The sequence below is a fragment of the Exophiala viscosa genome (assembly GCF_022695815.1).
Source record: "Exophiala viscosa unplaced genomic scaffold EDD37scaffold_3, whole genome shotgun sequence".
Lineage (NCBI taxonomy): Eukaryota > Fungi > Ascomycota > Eurotiomycetes > Chaetothyriales > Herpotrichiellaceae > Exophiala > Exophiala viscosa.
The window spans coordinates 39,345-57,253 of NW_026944355.1; the positions used below are offsets into that span (position 1 = coordinate 39,345).

The 17,909-nt window shown below is 52.6% G+C and overlaps 7 protein-coding genes across 7 annotated transcripts; 5 read left to right on the forward strand and 2 right to left on the reverse strand.

The window, feature by feature from the left end:
* Positions 1-165: 165 nt before the first annotated feature.
* EDD37DRAFT_307124 (fungal-specific transcription factor domain-containing protein) lies at positions 166-3,513 on the forward strand. The gene is made up of 2 exons (XM_062811276.1): positions 166-504; positions 559-3,513. The coding sequence occupies exons 1-2, from the start codon at positions 294-296 to the stop codon at positions 3,222-3,224; spliced, it is 2,877 nt and encodes a 958-aa protein (XP_062671406.1). The 5' UTR covers positions 166-293; the 3' UTR covers positions 3,225-3,513.
* Positions 3,514-5,356, forward strand: EDD37DRAFT_307094 (galactonate dehydratase). Its single transcript, XM_062811273.1, has 2 exons — positions 3,514-4,049; positions 4,116-5,356. The coding sequence occupies exons 1-2, from the start codon at positions 3,802-3,804 to the stop codon at positions 5,089-5,091; spliced, it is 1,224 nt and encodes a 407-aa protein (XP_062671407.1). The 5' UTR covers positions 3,514-3,801; the 3' UTR covers positions 5,092-5,356.
* Positions 5,357-6,593, forward strand: EDD37DRAFT_307095 (2-deoxy-D-gluconate 3-dehydrogenase). The gene is made up of 3 exons (XM_062811274.1): positions 5,357-5,679; positions 5,727-5,800; positions 5,880-6,593. The coding sequence occupies exons 1-3, from the start codon at positions 5,622-5,624 to the stop codon at positions 6,525-6,527; spliced, it is 780 nt and encodes a 259-aa protein (XP_062671408.1). The 5' UTR covers positions 5,357-5,621; the 3' UTR covers positions 6,528-6,593.
* Positions 6,594-6,974: 381 nt separating this feature from the next.
* On the reverse strand, positions 6,975-8,557 carry EDD37DRAFT_307048 (2-dehydropantoate 2-reductase). The gene is made up of 6 exons (XM_062811272.1): positions 8,473-8,557; positions 8,268-8,382; positions 8,121-8,214; positions 8,016-8,070; positions 7,763-7,965; positions 6,975-7,708 (listed from the first exon to the last, which is right to left on the reverse strand). The coding sequence occupies exons 2-6, from the start codon at positions 8,306-8,308 to the stop codon at positions 7,136-7,138; spliced, it is 966 nt and encodes a 321-aa protein (XP_062671409.1). The 5' UTR covers positions 8,309-8,382; positions 8,473-8,557; the 3' UTR covers positions 6,975-7,135.
* Positions 8,558-10,756: 2,199 nt separating this feature from the next.
* EDD37DRAFT_607121 (uncharacterized protein) lies at positions 10,757-12,957 on the forward strand (the record flags this gene model as incomplete). The annotated part of the gene is made up of 6 exons (XM_062814953.1): positions 10,757-10,771; positions 10,846-11,002; positions 11,056-11,957; positions 12,008-12,111; positions 12,173-12,450; positions 12,503-12,957. 6 exons carry the CDS (start codon positions 10,757-10,759, stop codon positions 12,955-12,957), a joined length of 1,911 nt encoding a protein of 636 aa, XP_062671410.1.
* A 528-nt stretch (positions 12,958-13,485) lies between these two features.
* EDD37DRAFT_307264 (glycolate oxidase) lies at positions 13,486-15,755 on the forward strand. Its single transcript, XM_062811277.1, has 3 exons — positions 13,486-13,999; positions 14,059-14,445; positions 14,507-15,755. The coding sequence occupies exons 1-3, from the start codon at positions 13,716-13,718 to the stop codon at positions 15,657-15,659; spliced, it is 1,824 nt and encodes a 607-aa protein (XP_062671411.1). The 5' UTR covers positions 13,486-13,715; the 3' UTR covers positions 15,660-15,755.
* EDD37DRAFT_307315 (salicylate hydroxylase) lies at positions 15,755-17,478 on the reverse strand. The gene is made up of 6 exons (XM_062811278.1): positions 17,365-17,478; positions 16,961-17,319; positions 16,820-16,904; positions 16,222-16,760; positions 16,028-16,168; positions 15,755-15,964 (listed from the first exon to the last, which is right to left on the reverse strand). Exons 1-6 carry the CDS (start codon positions 17,396-17,398, stop codon positions 15,851-15,853), a joined length of 1,272 nt encoding a protein of 423 aa, XP_062671412.1. The 5' UTR covers positions 17,399-17,478; the 3' UTR covers positions 15,755-15,850.
* Positions 17,479-17,909: the final 431 nt, after the last annotated feature.

Sequence of the window (17,909 nt, forward strand, 5' to 3'; positions counted from 1 at the left end):
CCTTACTGTATGTGGGTGGGTTGTGCCTAGGCACTTTCCCCAGACGGCTTTGTTTCCGCCGCCAAGCCCGATTTACTTACAGTCGAAGCACGCGGGGAAAGAACAAGAAGACCTCCAACCGAAGCCGATATATCTGGGGTCTTTTTTCCTTTCCTCCTTTTGACACATGGCTGGAGTTATGCAAAGCTTTCGCCAACAGTGTGAACCAAGCAATTGATGGTTGCTGCGCCCAGAGTCTCCTCCCCTCATGTCTCCTCGCACCATGTAGTTGGTGTCCAAGTCCGACCCTGGTCATGGCAGAGCCAAAGCGTCCGCGACTGGACCCATCCCTCAACGCGTCACATGTGCACCCTACGTTCGAACAGAGCCCAAACACCAGCTCGGTGACCCCAGGTGCCACCATCACCGTCGAGTTCACCGGCAAACGTCGATGGGGCTGCACGTACCCCGGGTGTGGTCGCAACTACTCCCGCGCCGAGCACCTTTATCGGCATCAGTTGAACCGTGCGTATTTCCATGCTGCATCTGCATCGAATATACCAGCTAATCATGACCCAGATAACCCGAAAGAAATCTACAAATGCGATTACCCAGGTTGTTCGCGCACCTTCGTGCGCAATGATCTCTGCCTCCGTCACAGGGAGCGCCATGATAATCGTTCCAAACAAGCGGTGCCAAACCAAAATCCTGGTCACGAGCCTCTCTCGCCCAAGTCTTCGTTCAGTGATGGAGCGGACACCACAGCATCACATGTCTCAAATATCTTCGCAACCCCGAAGCCGCCCTCGAATGGGGTGGTTTCGCCTGAAGCTGGGCGAGCCTCCTTCTCCGCACAGTCCCCCTACAGGGCCACTGATCTACGCGCCATAATCCAGCAGACGCGCCCGGAAACACATGTCACTACTCAAAACAATGGCCACTTGCGGCATCACAGCACTCGTAACGGCTCCCACGTCGACGCCGAACCCACGTCTCAATACATGGGCCAAGCAGATGGTCGTCGGCCCGCGGCCGCATCTCCGAACTCATCCTCATTAATTCGACGGCCACATAGTCTTGGGGAAGTCACAATGGAGAATGTCGACCCGGCGATACTGAATGCCGCATCAACACATTCTAACTCGGACTTGGCTCAACAGTCACGCGATAGGCCAAGTGTAACCTACTCAATTCCGAGCTTGGGAGACCAGCCTTTCAACGACTCTCCAGTATCAGCTCGCGACGAATTCACAGCTTGGCTCTTTGATGATGCAGCTGGTCTAAACACAGCACCGTTCACCTTCACGGGTCAACCAGTGCTAGGCTTCGGGAATACCGCCGAAGTGGCCGGAAATACAATCTACTCCAACTATTTCGCCGATGCTGGGTTGGACAACGTCTTCCCTGAACTGATCCAGCAGCCCCTTGGGGACGTTCCTGCAAATGTCACTCAGCCTTCTGCAGACAGTAGCTTGTTGTCACACTCGAAGCGCCTGTCACTCGTGACGCTGATGCGAGACCGCTTCAACGAAAATGACAATCCATTCGTTAGAGGACTGAAGGAGGAAATTTTCCAAGGCAATATGGACGCTGATGAGCATGTCTTGAGCATCCGCTCAATGCAGCATTATATCGGTTCGTACTGGTATCATTTCCACGCTCAGTTGCCGATTCTTCATCAGCCTACATTCTCGGCAGAGAATATTCACGAGTATTTGCTCCTTGCAATCATGGCCATCGGAGCTGCCAATCTCAACAAAGCTCATGGGCGACTGGTCACGGACGCAGCTTCGCGATTAGCCATGTTCATCGCTTGGCACTTACGGTGGCAAGTCTTCATGCATAGCAACTTTCATCCTCCCGCGGAGTTGTGGGTACTGCAAACACTGCTCCTACTGGAGGCATACGAAAAGATGAATGCGACAAGGATGTTGCATGAGCGTGCTCACATCCACCACGCAACCACGATCAACTTAATGCGCCGAGGCACAGCGCTCATCGAGTCGGCTCATCAGGACTCTGCCAGGGTACCATCCACTCCTGACGAATGGTGGTCTCGATGGATTACAGCTGAGGCCACACGCCGTGCAGCGTTTGCAGCATTCTACCTTGATGCCGTTCATGCAACAATGTTCGGGCACGCAGCCATGATGGTTGTTCATGAGATCCGCCTGCCTCTACCATGCGATGATGCTTTGTGGTCTGCCACATCAGCCGCCGAAGTCGGTAGAGTCGAATCCAGCCTGCATGCCAACGGCATAAAGCCAACAACCTTCCTCGACGGCCTGAAAAAGACGCTGACAGGACGTAAAGTTCGAACGAACACTTTCGGACGAATGATACTGATGGCCGGGCTGCTGTCCGTGTCTTGGCACATGCACCAACGAGACTTGCAAGTGTCCAGCATCGGTGTCACTCAGAGTATGGGAGTTCCAGATGGTTGGAGAAGTCCTCTCACAAAGGCTGTAGAATGTTGGAAAAAGGATTTCGACGAGAACGCCGAGCACATGCGCAGAGCGACACTGCCATGGCAACAGGAGGCTGCCAGTAACGGGCAAGACGACATGACAACCACAGCGGATGTTCTTTACCATCTGAGCAACATGGCCATGCACGTTGAGTGCTGGGACTGTCAGATCTTCGCCGGTATAAAACGACTGTTCGGACGAAAAGTGACCAAGCCCGAGTACGACAGGGCTAAAGCCAAAATATTCGATTGGTGCAGGGGCCCCGGTGCGAAGGTCGCGGTATATCATGCTTTGCAGCTTCTAAGGTTGGTGCTGTTGCCTGATAGGGATGGTTCGAGAAAGCCATATAACGCTCGTGACGATTATCTGCTTATGCGTCCATGGGCGTCATACTATGCGGCGCTTGTTGTTTGGTCATACGGATTCGCCATGGACGGCGTGCTTCGAGCATTCCCAAGTTTGCTCCAAACTGCTCCATCACCAGGAACTGGGGCAAACACGTCCCATGGCTCCGGCACTTCTATGCTGAATATGGCGCATGATGGTAGCGAGATCCAGATCGAAGTTGCGGCCAGAAATGCTGAGGGCTTCTTGCAAACTGTTGGTGCAATCAAGTCACCGCAACAACTCGACTCGGTCAAAGATGGCAGAAATAATGTGGTCGGAGTTTTGGCGGTCCTTGAGGCAGCCTTTCGCGATTCGAGATGGGAATTGTTACACGAGGCCGCTGAACTTCTTCGGAACGCCATCACGTTGTTGAGAGGTGCTGATAGGTAATAACACCTACTCCGTCCACCATACCTGAACGTTGTCCGTGGATGTGCCCGATGCCATCTGTATGGGATTGAGGCAGTAGTAAGGACGATTCGCGGCAATGCTTTTATCCTTCGGCCGAGGATTTTCGCGCAGCCAGACCCAGGTCAGAGCGTGAAATTTCGCGGGGCAACAGAGGCGGGGATGAGAGACCTAGAGGGCTTTTGCCAGGCACATTCACCCCCAAAGGCCTCACTGAACCCCCACGTTTGGCTGATGGGGGGCTACGACATCATTGTTTCGCTCATCTTCGGCAGAATGCCGACCGACGAGGCACTATGAACTTTTCAATGTCGATTGGGGGCATTGCGTCTTTCATGACTTCAATAACAGCGATATTCACTGGGCTACCAATTCTATGACATTAGAGATTTCGCGTAGCATTGTTTTCAGTGGCTACACTACCAAAATAGCACGGCCGCGGTGACCAGTTCTCGTCCACCAGTCTTAAGCAAGCCGACGTCTCTTCTAAGTACCTAGCTCTTGCTGTGTATTTCGCTGCTGCCATCTGGTTCTTCTCCCAACACAATAAACCACAGCCATGGCGACAGATCAGCTCAAGGTCCTGGCCGGCCGCACCGACGGCGTGCAGCCTGAAGTGCCTGGCCAGCATCTAGCCAAGATCAAAAGCATAGAGTACTTCCGCGTCAAGCCTCGGTGGCTCTTTGTCAAGATCTGCGACAACCAAGGTAATCACGGATGGGGCGAGGCCACACTGGAGGGACACACCAAGGCGATCGAAGGCGCCCTGGACGAGATCATCGACCGTATCATTGGGTATGAAGCAGAGTGAGTTCAGATCCGCACCAGTATTGCAACCCACTGTTTTGGCACACAGCTGATCAAGGGCAAAAGTGACATTGAACATATCTGGCAGACGATATACAGGCTAGGTTTCTATCGAGGAGGACCAGTCTTCATGTCCGCACTCGCCGGGATTGACATCGCGCTGTGGGATTTGAAAGGACGCAAGTTGAACGTGCCCATCTATCAATTGCTCGGTGGCAAAGTGCGCAACAAAGTCCAAGTGTACGCCTGGATCGGGGGCGACCGACCCGCCGACATCGAAGCCGCGGCCAAGGCACGGATCGCGCAGGGTCTGAAATGTATCAAAATGAATGCCACCGAGGATCTGGGATGGCTCGACTCACCGTCCGTCCTGGACGCGACGATCTCTCGGCTCAAAATCGTCAAGGGGCTGGGGTTGGACGCCGGCCTCGACTTCCATGGGCGTTTGCACAAGCCCATGGCCAAGCAACTTGCCAAAGCCCTCGAACCCTACCATCCTTTGTTCATTGAAGAGCCATTGTTAGTTGAACACCCTGAAGCCTTGAAACAGTTGTCCCAGTATACGACGATACCCATTGCTTTTGGCGAGAGGCTGTACTCGCGCTGGGACGTCAAGCGCTTTCTGGAGGACGCAAGCGTGGATATCCTGCAGCCGGACATCGCGCATGCAGGTGGAATTTCCGAGACGAAACGCATGGCAAATATGGCGGAAACTTATGATGTGGCGGTTGCGCCGCATTGTCCTTTGGGGCCTATCGCATTGGCGGCGTGCATACAGGTTGATCTTGCGATTCCGAACTTCGTGATTCAGGAGATGAGTTTGGGGATGCATTACAATACAGAGGCTGGGGAGGAGGATCTGAACACGTACCTATTGGATAATTCGGTTTTTGAGATACGTGAGGGGTATCTCCAGGCGCCGAAAGGGCCAGGCTTAGGGATTGAGGTTGATGAAGAGGTTGTGAGACGGATTGCTGCGGACACGAAGCCGTGGCAGCCTAAGGAGTTTTATGGTCCGGATGGGAGTGTTAGGGAGTGGTAGAGAGAGCTGTATCCTAATATTAGAAAAAGCTTTGAAGCGAAAATCCAATTGTCACACCTCTGGGAAGAGCCTTATAACGACCGTTCCAGTCTGGTAAGAGAGATATGTCTCGAGGCTGCGTCGGGTTCTTCTCACTGGGAGCGAGTATTGGGTGAGCGATTGCGATCCCTCAGCCTGCAACGGAAACAACGCCGTGTCCCTCCGTGGCTCGGTTGGCATACGACCGAGTTTCGCTCGTGGGGTTGCGGATGATCGACAACCTCTCCGCATTGTGGGATACACCCGTCGAACCTATGACAGCACTCGTCAAAGCATACTCTTACGTTGACGATGATCTCAGGCACCCGTCATCGGTTGATGGCAACAAAGCCACTGTGAGGAACAAGTCAGGAAGACTCTTCTGGCGCCAAGGATCTTGAGTCAGCCACTGAAGGGCCAATAGTCTGAAGAGACATATCAAGCCAGCCAAGGCGGATGAAACCCTTGAGACTTGCAGGGACTGTTTTGCTCGCCGTCTTAGATCCCACGACATGGCGCTTGCGTTTCCAGGTATGTTCTCGTTGGAGGGTCGGACGGCTGTGGTGACAGGTATGCCCATCCTCCGATTGTATCATGCGTGGCTAACGTCAATCCAGGGGGTACAAGGGGCATAGGTGCGGCGATGGCAGTGGCCCTTGCAGAGGCTGGCGCGGATATCATATTAGTACAGGTAACGCATGCCATACACTCGATTCAACATGCGCTGCTTGATGACGAGGCTGACGACACACCTCTCTGGACTGGAATAGCGAGACACTTCCAACACCAAAACCAAGGATGCAATAACAGCCCTGGGCCGCACGGCAACAATCTACACGGCCGATCTTGCCCAGCAAAAGGACGTAGAGGGTCTGGCTCGTGATATCCTCGGCGATGGCCACGACGTCTCTATTCTCGTGACCTGCGCAGGGATCCAACGACGACACCCGTCGCACGACTTTCCCCAAAGTGACTGGGACGACGTGCTGCAAGTCAATCTGACCAGCGTATTCACGCTATGCCGCGACTTTGGCGCGTACATGCTGACACGAGCGGGACCACATCGCGGGTCGATCATCAATGTCGCCAGCCTGGTTAGTTTTCAGGGCGGATTGACGGTGCCAGCATACGCAAGTGCAAAGGGCGGCGTCGCGCAGTTGACTAAGGCTTTGAGCAACGAGTGGGCGAGCAAGGGGATCAATGTCAACGCGATTGCGCCGGGGTATGTCAAGACCGATATGAATGAGGCGTTGATCAAGAACGAGACTAGGGCCAGGCAAATTCTCGAACGGATCCCGGCGGGCAGATGGGGTGAATGTGAAGATTTCAAAGGGCCCGTGGTATGGTTGGCGAGTAGAGCCAGTTCGTATGTCAGTGGCGAGATTGTCGTCGTCGACGGCGGATGGATGGGGCGATAGAGAAGCGTGCCCATGTGAAATGGAGCGGAAGTTTTATTCTTCGCTGGAGCTCGCAAGCGCCGTTCAATGCGTCCTTAGGCACGCACTGAAAGACAACGAATTGCATGGCAGAACCTCGGTTCATGTCGATATCAAGGGATAAAGGCTGCGGGAGGACGCAAAGGCGTGTAGTTGAACAGACATGAAGTGAGGCGACAAAGAGGGAAAGAAGAAGGACGCGGTTTCCAAAGGAAAAGGGACTTTTGATCCATCGTGTGATCACGCGTTGAGTGAGCGCGTCCCATCATCCTGCCACGCCTGCGCACCTGCGCTCACCTTCGTGTATGTGCCTCAGCATTTTCGATCTCTGAACAACAACAACAACTTCGTGATCAGGCAGATTTTGCCTGGGTTCGACTGCTAACTCAGCTTGTCAGCAGTGTCTCACGTCGAACACCCTAAGTCCAGATTGTCGTCCAGCGAGGGAGCACCATGGGTGACCCTCAACCATCGAAGCCTCCATTTTTTGGGAACCCTACAAGAGCCAGGACTATCTCTAGAGGGTGTACATTTCCACAGCTCCCCAAGGTCGATGGTGTCTTCGATACAACAGCTTGCACCACTTTCCCCTAAGCATGTGGTTTCATCCGACTGTTGATCGCCAACAGCAAAGTGTGAAGCACTTCCAGCGTCGGTATGGAGACGCCCAATTCCCGCCCCTTCCGTACAGGCGTGCCCAGGATGACATCGACTTCCATCGGTCTACCTAGCTTACAGTCGGTCTGCATGCTGCTTCCAATTGGTGGCATGGCCAAGATCTTGTCAATAAGTTGGTCGACGAGCTCATACTCAATCGGAACGTCACATTTTCGCGCAACATCAATGACTTCTGTCATCAACTTCCGTGTCATGTGCATGGAGTCGGGCGATGACTTCAACCAGGAGTGGGTATCCAGCATTGTGAGTGCGGTCAGTGAGTTCCACGCCACGTTCCAGACGACCTTCTCCCATCGCTGGACCTGTATGTTGTCCTCGATGCTGAGAGGCGTCCCACCATCCCTCAGCAAGGAGGCGAACCTATCGAGTGTGGCCTTCTCCCTGGAAGTCTTCAAATCCTCGTTCGGGAATAGTCCTATCTGAGTGTTCTCGGCACTCATATGTGTGACAAACCCGGGACTGTCTTGTTTGGCACCGACCCATGTCTGCATCCGCTGTTGTCAGTCACAGCTCCTCGCCTTTCGCAACATCCTGCTTACGACGCAGCTTAGGATAGGGCATTTGGGGAACGCTTCGCGGAAAGGCTCCTCATTGCCCACGCCATTCTGGATTATGACGATGCAGGTTTTGTTTTCATCGACAGCTGGAGCAAGTTGCTCTGGAATTGAGGCTTGGTCTATGGCTTTGTGGGCGCATACGACATAGTCGTAAGTCTCTCCTGCTTCGGCTGGCGTCCTAACAACTACAACCTCATCAGTGAAGCCTGTCGAGTGGAACAAGGACCATATTCACTCTTTGCTGGCTGCACGACATGCTCCCCATGATTCGCACTCTTGATGTGAAGGCCCTAACACTTGTAAGTTACTTTCATACAGGAGATGTCCCATGAAGACCAACATTTTTCTTGACGGCATCGTAGTTGGATCGAGCTACCACTGTCAAACGCACACGCTTGGTTTGGTTCAGGATGAAGGCATAGAAGGATCCGATGCTATGTGGATCAACATTATGGTGACGGTGGTTGCAGACAGCTGGTCGACTTACGCCCCCAGGCCGAAGAGCAGTACGTTGACTTCTTCCCCCATTCCGATACTTTGGCTCAACGTCGTCACACGTCACAGATGGCAAGTTGCAGGAATTATTTGAGTCAAAATACCCTCTCAATCAACCACTGTGAGGGTTCTCACCAATTGAGAAAGCACAACGCATTGACACGGCTGCACTTTCGGCATTGGAACGTTCGACTTACGCTTCAGGGTGGGGGTTGGCGCTCCGACTCGGGCCTAAAAGGCCTTCTCCTCCGAAGCCTACCAGATATCCATTGACCATAACCCAACCATGCCTGTGACAGGCACACCACACAGCAGAAACCAGTCAGAATACGAAGTCGTCGTGTTTCCAGAAAGACCATTCGTCATACCTTGATTTCCCATACGTATCGAACATCATATGGGTTTATCATTATCATCCCAAGTAGGGCGGGATGTCAGTCGCTCCTACTTTTGACCGCAACCCATAAGGTGCGACCCTGCAACACTAGTAAAGCGGCACATGTGCTGCTGCAGTGTTTTTAGTGCTCCTGCGACAAGAGAGAATGTTCGAAACAAGCTATTCAATGTTGTACGTGAAGGAGGGGACATGTTCACCAGGATCATGCACCAGATGATTCTGTGGATGTCTCATGTGACCGACAGTACTATGGTAGGTATGTTTAAGCTAGAGTCCAGAACTGCGTGGAACAGCAAATCGACACCGTGGAGACTTGGGTAGACTTCAGTACACGAAGTCTCCACTGATTGACTTTTCAGGCGGAGATGGACCGGATGATTTGACTTGACTTTGATACTGCAAAAGTCAATCTGCCCTAACATACATTGCACAGCATCCTTGATGGAATCAAACAAGAAACCGCAGACAACGGCGTGCCACCTCCCTCACGATTGTTGGCGCAGTGGTCTCATGATTTCGACTAAAGCGCCACCTTGGTGTTGGTTTAGTTCCAAGCGAGCTAGACCCCGTCGAAGGTCCATTGGAAACAATTCTAGACGTCAGTCCGGTGTGGACCTTATCAACTAAAGGGACATTTCGGAATCGCACCGATGTTGGAAACGGTGATAAGGAAGAATCCGGTTAGCGCTAACTCGTTGACGATGAGACAGACATGGCCTCGTGGATCAGGCTGAAATTCCTGCACACCGCTTGACGATTACATTTACTGTCGTATTGGCCTGTGCGCCTTAACATGAATGGAAACCCATCATTCCGGCATGAACTAGGCTGTCGACCAAACATTGGAGAGGCCAAATCTGAGGTTCCTGACGACTTGCTGGAAGGTCATGTTTCGGCATCATGGACGAGGACGCGCAATAGTGGCATCATCTCGAAGGGGCAGGTCGCTGCTGCATCCAGAGTTCCTTCATTTCCGAACCGTTCGTGATTTCTGCACGCTGAACGTCATTCGCGACCTGAAACATGGCTGTTGTGAGTTAGTCGGACGGGAAGGAGAAGCCATCGTGCATCCGCTGCAAGACTATCCTGGTCACTAAGGTGGGAAGAAGCTGAAAGTGGAAAAGTTCTAGATGTCTTACATAGTACAGCGTCCTGGTGTACCGATCTAGGGGTTTCTTGGAGATGGGTGGTGATTTGAAGAATTGGTGTGTGCTCGGGGGCTGTTTTAGAGGGGTTGTTTTTCTCCACAGGCCACCAGGGCTAGGCCACTGTGTTGGCTCAGAGGCCGGGTTGGCCTAGTCTCGGTCTCATAGGCATCTTCTCCTCTCAGAACCTGCAAGAATAGACGCCCCAAAACTGTCAGTCCCCGCCTCTATTCTTCAGTACCAACCAACTACGAGGTAATTCTTCTCTTTTTTGGTACTTACCTACCTGGTAGACACTCTGACTCGCTCATTATTAGTCACTAAGTTATTGCACGTGAAGCCAGCCCTTAGGCGGTCGCCTCGCTTTACCCTGTCATTACTACTAGAAGGCTCCAGTCAAGTACTTAGTCATTTACTGTAACTTACCTTTTGCTGAAGTCCGGGGAAATCCTGCTGCCAACCTTGTCCAACCCGCTCAACTCCAATTCTCCAGGATCTTCGTCACTCTTGTCTGCTCGATCCTCTTTCTTCACCTCACCGCCGTCCACTTCTTCAATCATACCGTCAGCATACACCATAGTCACCTCCTCAAACATCCTCTCAATTGGCTCGCAATCTTGGCCCGGCCACATGGGCGTTATGGGAAGAGTTCAATAGCAGGGCCCGATCACCTGAAGGACGCGTCGTCTTCATAAACCTTCCCATGACCGAATCCCAAACACAGCCATGCTGTCTTCAGTCCAAATCATGGAGCAAGTTCGCCCTCCTACAGAGAGGTTCAACTGCCCGTCATGCTCCAAATCATTCGTGAGAAAGGCTCACATGTTGCGCCATCAACAGCAGCGTCAGTAGCTTGATTCGTTAGCTTATAAGTACAAGCTACTGACTTTTGTTCCCAGATATTGCTCAAAGACCTTTCCCTTGCAGTTTTTGTTCTAAATGCTTCAAGCGCAGGTAAGAGTCATGACATTTTTGGACGCTGGCAAATTCTCTAACCCTTCTCAAGTGATGTCCTTCGAGCACACCAGCATCGGTGCAAAGAACGAGGAGGTGCTCCGATCCCGGAAGGTCAAAGTAAAGGCCGCAAACGATCGTCATGTCTGTCATGCGTCAAATTGAGGACCAGATGTGACCAGGAAACCCCTTGTACCCGCTGTCAAGAGTTGGGTAAGGAATGCGTTCGAGGTCAGTCGACATCCAGCTACTACGACCGAACATACCTAATATGTGCTCGTTAGTCTCGAGTCCCCAGAAGGGGGCAGACTCCATCAGACCAAAGAGTCGGGATGCCATACCGATCCAACACCTACTCAACAATCCTGGTGGCGACGACTTCATCGCTCACTTTCCTATACGGGACGCCCTCGACACGCCGGTCGGCGAAGACGACAACTTCAACACGTTCGAAGCCGAGGATTCCTCTGACACGGAACACTTGAGTGAAGAGTACGAACGAAATGATGTATTCATCGGGGCAGATATGCCTGCCTTTGAAGCTGCCATCAACTTCGAGAATTTCGACTCATATTGGAGCATTTTCCCTAACATGGTATATCCTCCATATCCACAACCGGAACAGTCCCCTCCAGCAAGTGCGGGAGGTCTCAGCGGCGTTACTTCGCATACTGCCATGACGCTCGAGCCTGTGGCTTATCAAGTTCGAGAATTGCTTATAGCCACGGCACACAAGCTCGCGACAGAGACCGCGCAGAACCTGCCATTACTCATCCAGGACATTAACCTTCTTACAAATATTGAGCTGGACAACAGCCTGAATCTGTACTTTGCAAACTATCATCGACACTGTCCAATCCTCCATCGACAGTCTTTCCATCCAACCACGGTCCCAACACCTTTGTTACTGGCAACCGTGGCGCTTGGAGCAATGTATTCTCGGCCATCCACAGTGCAATGGATGAAAAGACTCCTGGATGTTATGGAAGCGTATACCTTCTCATTCCCAGGCTTACGAGATGAGTACGGCGCTTTCTCGCTTTCTGATGCAGCAGATGAAGAGACTCTCGAATATCAATTTCAGCTTTTTCAGGGCGCCTATCTCATGGTCGTCGCTCAATTTTTCTCGGGCACTTTGGCTGCCAGGAGGAGAGCTCGGAGGCAAAGGTTCACCACTGTCCTTGGTGTCAGTACTTCGCCTTTAGGCATTCGAGTGACTAGCTGATTATGTCGCAGGTGGCCAGATCGTTCAAGTTACCAAAATCCCAGCATAGTAGCATTGTCTCAATACCCGACGAACTCTCTTTCCAGCATTGGATTCGGAAGGAGGTACGAATTCGGTAAGTCGCAGTTTCCAAGGTGTCGCTGTGGGCAGCACTAGATCTAACCTCTGCGACCTAGGACGATGAATATCATGTTGGCCCTTGACTCAGCTATGGGTTTCTTCTACAATGTCGCTCCCCGCATCAACTACTCGGAACTTGACCTCCAGCTCCCATGTCATCCCGAGTATTTCGAGCTTTCTAGTTATGCGGAGATGTTGACGAAATCTTTATTTCCTCGGACACGAATCAAGATAATCGATGCATTTCAGCCACTGTTCTATTCACCACAGAGTCTGGCAGCGGCATTCCAGAACGAGACTTTATGTTATTGGGATATGTTGTTGTTGGTTCACGGTATGTAAACGTGATGCACGCAGCCAGTCGATGCTAAGTATTCCTGTTGTAGTTCTTTACACCCACTGCTGGCAGCACTTGTTCGGAAATCCGCTCAATCGCCTTTCCCCAACCACGCTTGCGCCTGGACCAGCAGAAATACTCGAACCCATCAAAAATTGCATCGACAATTGGAAGACTCTTTGGGATGAAGTGCGAGCCAGGCCCCCGTCCAATGTTGCCGAAAGCGGCTTCGAAACGACGGCAGACAGTTACTGGACGCTTATCAAGCTGATTGTACAGAAGTTTGAGATCGAGTCTGCACCTCAGACAGCAGGTGGGAATGAAGCCGAATTGAGAGCAATCGATAGCTTCCTAAACGGCATGTCCAATGGTGGTGACGGCGCCGCACCAACCTGCGATGGTGTTCCCCAAGTCTCGATATTCCGAGGTTTGGATTTTATGCCCATCGAAGCCGACTGTGATGTCCAGGGTGCTCACCTGAGAAAGATTTTGTTTGGAAGATAATGAAGTCGTTATCAATGGGTGTTTATGGCACTTGCAGCTACCTGCCAGCAGAACTCCGTCTTTGAGAGCATAGTCTTTGCACGAAGCTTTAATGAACATAATAATAACGTACCGTCCCTATGGCTTGCTTGTCAGGGCAATACTTACTCCGCATCTCATACCCCGTCCAGCCCGCGTTCTGCGATCAGGAACATGGTGATGACAAGCCACTATCGTCAGCCGCGTGTCAGCAGTGCGGGGTCCCTGGACTTTGCCTGCAACTGGGCATTATTGTTCTCGAAGAACATTACGGAGTAAAGAAAGGGATATCGGAGTGTCAGTCACGATCCACCAAAGGCACATGACTTCAGTCTCGCTACTGTACCGTCCGGCCGTGTTGAGGCGCTGGGCCAGGTCCAGGGCTCAGGGGCCACATGGAAAATACCCATCCTTCACCTATGCCGAACACGCCAGGCGACAGACACAACCTGGAGACAGACTTTTAATTCGAGGATGGACGATGTGAGGGGCATGCGGAGTAAACTCAGACAGTTGCGCCATGCTTGAGATCGATATCAACGCCGTGGGGCGAGCACGATTACCTTTTACAGTCGTGGACATTGTGATGGGTTGATTTCCGGTCCAGCCTGCTAAGGCTTGAGGTACTGGTCCGGTGACTTAGACTTGCAGCAAAGGCACATATTTTCTTTCCATAACTGTCTGATAATGAGTCCTTCCATACCACTCGCGCCGTAGAGAATATCACCCTGCTCAACACCATGTCAACTTCAACAACCACCACCAATGGTTCCATACCAGACCTTATCAACAGATATAGCGGTGTCCCAGCACGTCTGGCACAAGAAGCTATCGACGCCAAGTCCAGATTATACTCCCAAAAGACAGTCCCCGATAGTGTCTCGAGAAGACGGACTGCCTTGCCACCTGGTATCTCGCGAGAGGCTTTCGATCGGGCAGTCACCGAATTGAGGCAATCACTGGGTCAGGAGAATGTCGACCTCAATGATAAACCTCTAGTGGATGGGTGGTACATGGAGCATCCGTATGACGGCCCTCATTCCACCAATGACCGCGACAGCAAACTGACCTAGTCACCAACAGTAACACGCACGATGCCTACCACATAGCCGATCAGGAAGAGCTGATAGCCAGCGCAATCGTGTACCCTTCCAGCACGACCGAGGTGCAGATCGTCGTCAAATGGGCGAACACTCACAAAATCCCCGTCTACCCGATCTCCATGGGCCGGAACATCGGTTACGGCGGTGCGGGACCTCGCGTTCCCGGCGCTGTCGTGATCGACTTGGGCAAGCGCATGAGCAAGATCCTCGACATTGACGGAGATAATGCCTCGTGCATCGTCGAGCCAGGCGTATCGTACTTTGCTTTATATGAGGAGATTCAACGCCGGAACTTACCCTTGTGGATCGACTGCCCTGATCTAGGTGGTGGGAGCGTGTTGGGCAACGCTATCGATCGAGGCGTAGGGTACGTTTGACTCTCCTCCGTTCCTAGCCTGGCTTTGTCAACATATTGATGGATATGGCAGATACACTCCGTATGGCGACCACTTCGCAAATCACTGCGGCATGGAACTCGTACTGCCGACAGGCGAGGTTCTAAGGACCGGCATGGGTGCAATGCCTGGCAAAAACGGCGCCGACAACCCGACATGGCAGTCCTTCCAGGCTGCGTACGGACCATACGTGGACGGAATTTTCAGCCAGAGCAACTACGGAATCATCACGAAGATGGGCTTCTGGCTGATGCCGGCAACAGGCCACCAGAGTTACATGATCACGTTCCCGCGCGAGGAAGACTTCCCGCAGATTGTCGAGATCATCCGACCACTCGCCCAGAAGCGCGTACTGGGCAACATCCCCCAACTGCGGCACGTAATTCAGGAGCTCGCCGTGACGGGGAAGCCGCGGTCTTTCTGGTACGATGGGCCAGGGCAGATGCCGCGGGACGTGATTCGTGAGCGTGCGTCTAAATTGCCCTGTGGCGACGTGAGTTGGATCTTTTACGGAACGCAGTACGGCGACAGCCAGGTCGCGATCGACGCTCAACTGGACATGATTCGACAAGCGTTCGGCAAGATCAAGGGATCCAAGTTCCTTTTGCCCAAGGACGTCCCAGACGATCACTACCTACACTCGCGCGTGCAGGTGTGCAGTGGTGTCCCCGTGTTGCGTGAGCTGGATTGGTTGAACTGGCAACCTAATGCGGCGCATTTGTTCTTTTCGCCCATCTCGCCGACCAAGGGCAAGGACGCGACTTTGATTCACAGCACCATCACCAAGTTGCATGCCAAGTATGGGTTTGATGTATTTCCTACCATGTGCGTTGCTGGCCGGGAAATGCATTACATTGCCAATATCGTTTATGACCGGTCGAATGCGGACCAGAAGCAGCGCGCTACGGGCCTGATGCGGGAGATGATTCGTGAGGCGGCTAAGGAAGGCTACGGGGAGTACAGGACGCATTTGCTCTTTGCGGATCAGGTCGCCGAGACGTACAGTTGGAATGGCGGGGCGTTGAGGAAATTCAATGAGACGATCAAAGATGCGTTGGATCCGAACTCGATCCTGGCGCCGGGGAGGAATGGTATCTGGGGGAAGAAGTTCCGTGGGAAGGGTTGGGAGATTTTGGACGGGGATAAGAGGAATATGCTCAAGGACGGTGTCAGTCCGAAGTTGTAGTGGATTCCGTAGCATTCGTGATGGATAGAAAGGGACGGATGTCGTGTAGATCAATGAACCGTTCATGAGACAGGTGCTGCAAGGTGAAAGATCATTGAATTGAAATGCCATAAAATGCTGCGCCATGTTACGGAGACCAATTCTTGCCACTCCATTGCTCTAGATATAAATTCACGACTCGGGTATCAACATCAACACAAGGGAGTGATCTTCCCCGTCTTCAGCTCCTCAGTCACAATTCTGGACATCTCCGGCCACTGCTTGACAGTGTCGGCTTCGGCATCGTAGCTGTATAGTACATTGTTCTGGCCGATGTTAGTACTTTGTTCGTGTTCTTGCCGGACTCTCCTGAGGGAAAGATGACATACCTTGATCAAAATGCTATCAGGATCAATGGCCTCGCCTTCACCGACTCGGTCTAGCGCGGTGTGCCATCGATCACGAGTGTCTTCACCGTTTGTCTGAGCGCGTCGAACACGTGGGAAGCGGATCTTTTCATAGACTCTTGTCTACAGGTTTGGTGGTTAGCAGCGGACAAGAAGAGGGATATTAGGGGACATACTGCCAGCGGAATATTATCTCGACCAGCCAACAACAAACACTGTGCCAACACGGCAGCACTCTCCGTGGCCTGGCTTGCGCCCTGCGCACTGGTCGGTAGATGAGGGTGACAGCAGTCTCCGATCAGAGCGACCCGGTGGTTCTTGCTGACCCATGTTGGGATCGGGTCGCGGTAGCAGATCTTCCAGTCGAGACACGAGTCGGTCTTGCGCACGATGGCGGCAACGCGCGGGTCGCAATCCTCGACGAGTTCCCTCACGGCATCCATGTCGCCGGGTTGAAACCAGGATTCTTTGATGTCCTCGGTATCCTTGTGGGTAATTATCCAGTTGAATTCCTCGCCGTTGCGAAGGGTGTTTTGGACAAGATGCTTGTCTTTGCCGATCCAGATGTTGACGCATTCTTGCTCGACGAATTCAGCCGTCAAAGGGTCGCCGCGGAGGTGGTCGCCCTTGAAGAATGCGCGGAAACACGCGTAGCCGGATGACTTCGGTTTGTCGTCGAAACCTAGGACTAATTCCCTAGCTCGAGATTTTATGCCTAGATTGGCGTGAGCATAAAGCCTCCGGAGTAAGAGAGATTGGGGAAGAGAGACGTACCATCAACGGCAATGACAATGTCTGCATAGTGCTTTTCGCCGTTCTTGAGTGTTATTGACGGGGCGGCGTCGTCGTAGTCGATGACCTGAATGGATGGCGTCAGCCTTGCGGGACGAATGCTCTCGCGGATGTAAGACGTACCTCATTCCCCATGTGCACGGGGATGCCCTTCTCGGCAACGGCGTCCAGGAAACCCTTGTGGTAGTCTCCTCGATGACCGATGAACCCAGCCATGTCCATTAAGGGTTGTTGAGCGAGGACTTTGCCATCGTGCCAGCGTCGGATTTGCATCATTTCGGATTTATTGCCAATGCCGACAAGACGTGCTCGAAGGAACGGTGACCACCGATCAAGCAGTTTGAGTGCATTCTCACCCAGACCAAGTGAGTCTCCCAGTCGTAAGAACTCTCGGACCTTTTCGAAGACCACCACTTCAAAGCCAGCGTGGTGCATGGCCAGAGCCGTGGCACATCCTCCCAGCCCTGCTCCGACAATGATGACTGATGCTTGTCAGTACCCTTCTTCTCGACCTTGTGGTTGCTTACCCTTCAGAGGCGGCTCAGGCGCGATTGATCCCATCTTTGCTTGAGATATCGATTTGACGAGCGATGTTCAAGCCACAAGTGTTTGGTTACTTCAAGAGTTCAGTCCCAAAATATCAGCGACGCGACTGGAGTTGGGAGATATTCGATTGCTCAAGATCGTGCACGGTAGTCCCACGTCGAGGGGTGGTGCAATATCAAAGGGGAATAAACCCACACATATGCAGGGCGAGGGAACCTCCTCCGATCCGCAAATCTCTGGGGCTGTTGTTACGCCGGAACTTAGCCACATGCCAGTGGCAGTCCGGACGGCGAAGGCCATTTGTGGAGGACTTGTCCTGCTCTCGGGAGAGTTTTGTGAACCTGTGCTTCCCGAAAAGTGTAACTTGTAATGCGGAGGTCGACAAGAGACTTCGACTACGAGGAATAAGACTGGCTAGTGAGGCGTAGACTGGGTGAGCCCCCCAATCACCACTGGGGAGTGACGGCGGAATATTCCCATCCATGCCGATATGGACCAATGCGTCGCCTGGTAAACACCCATTACC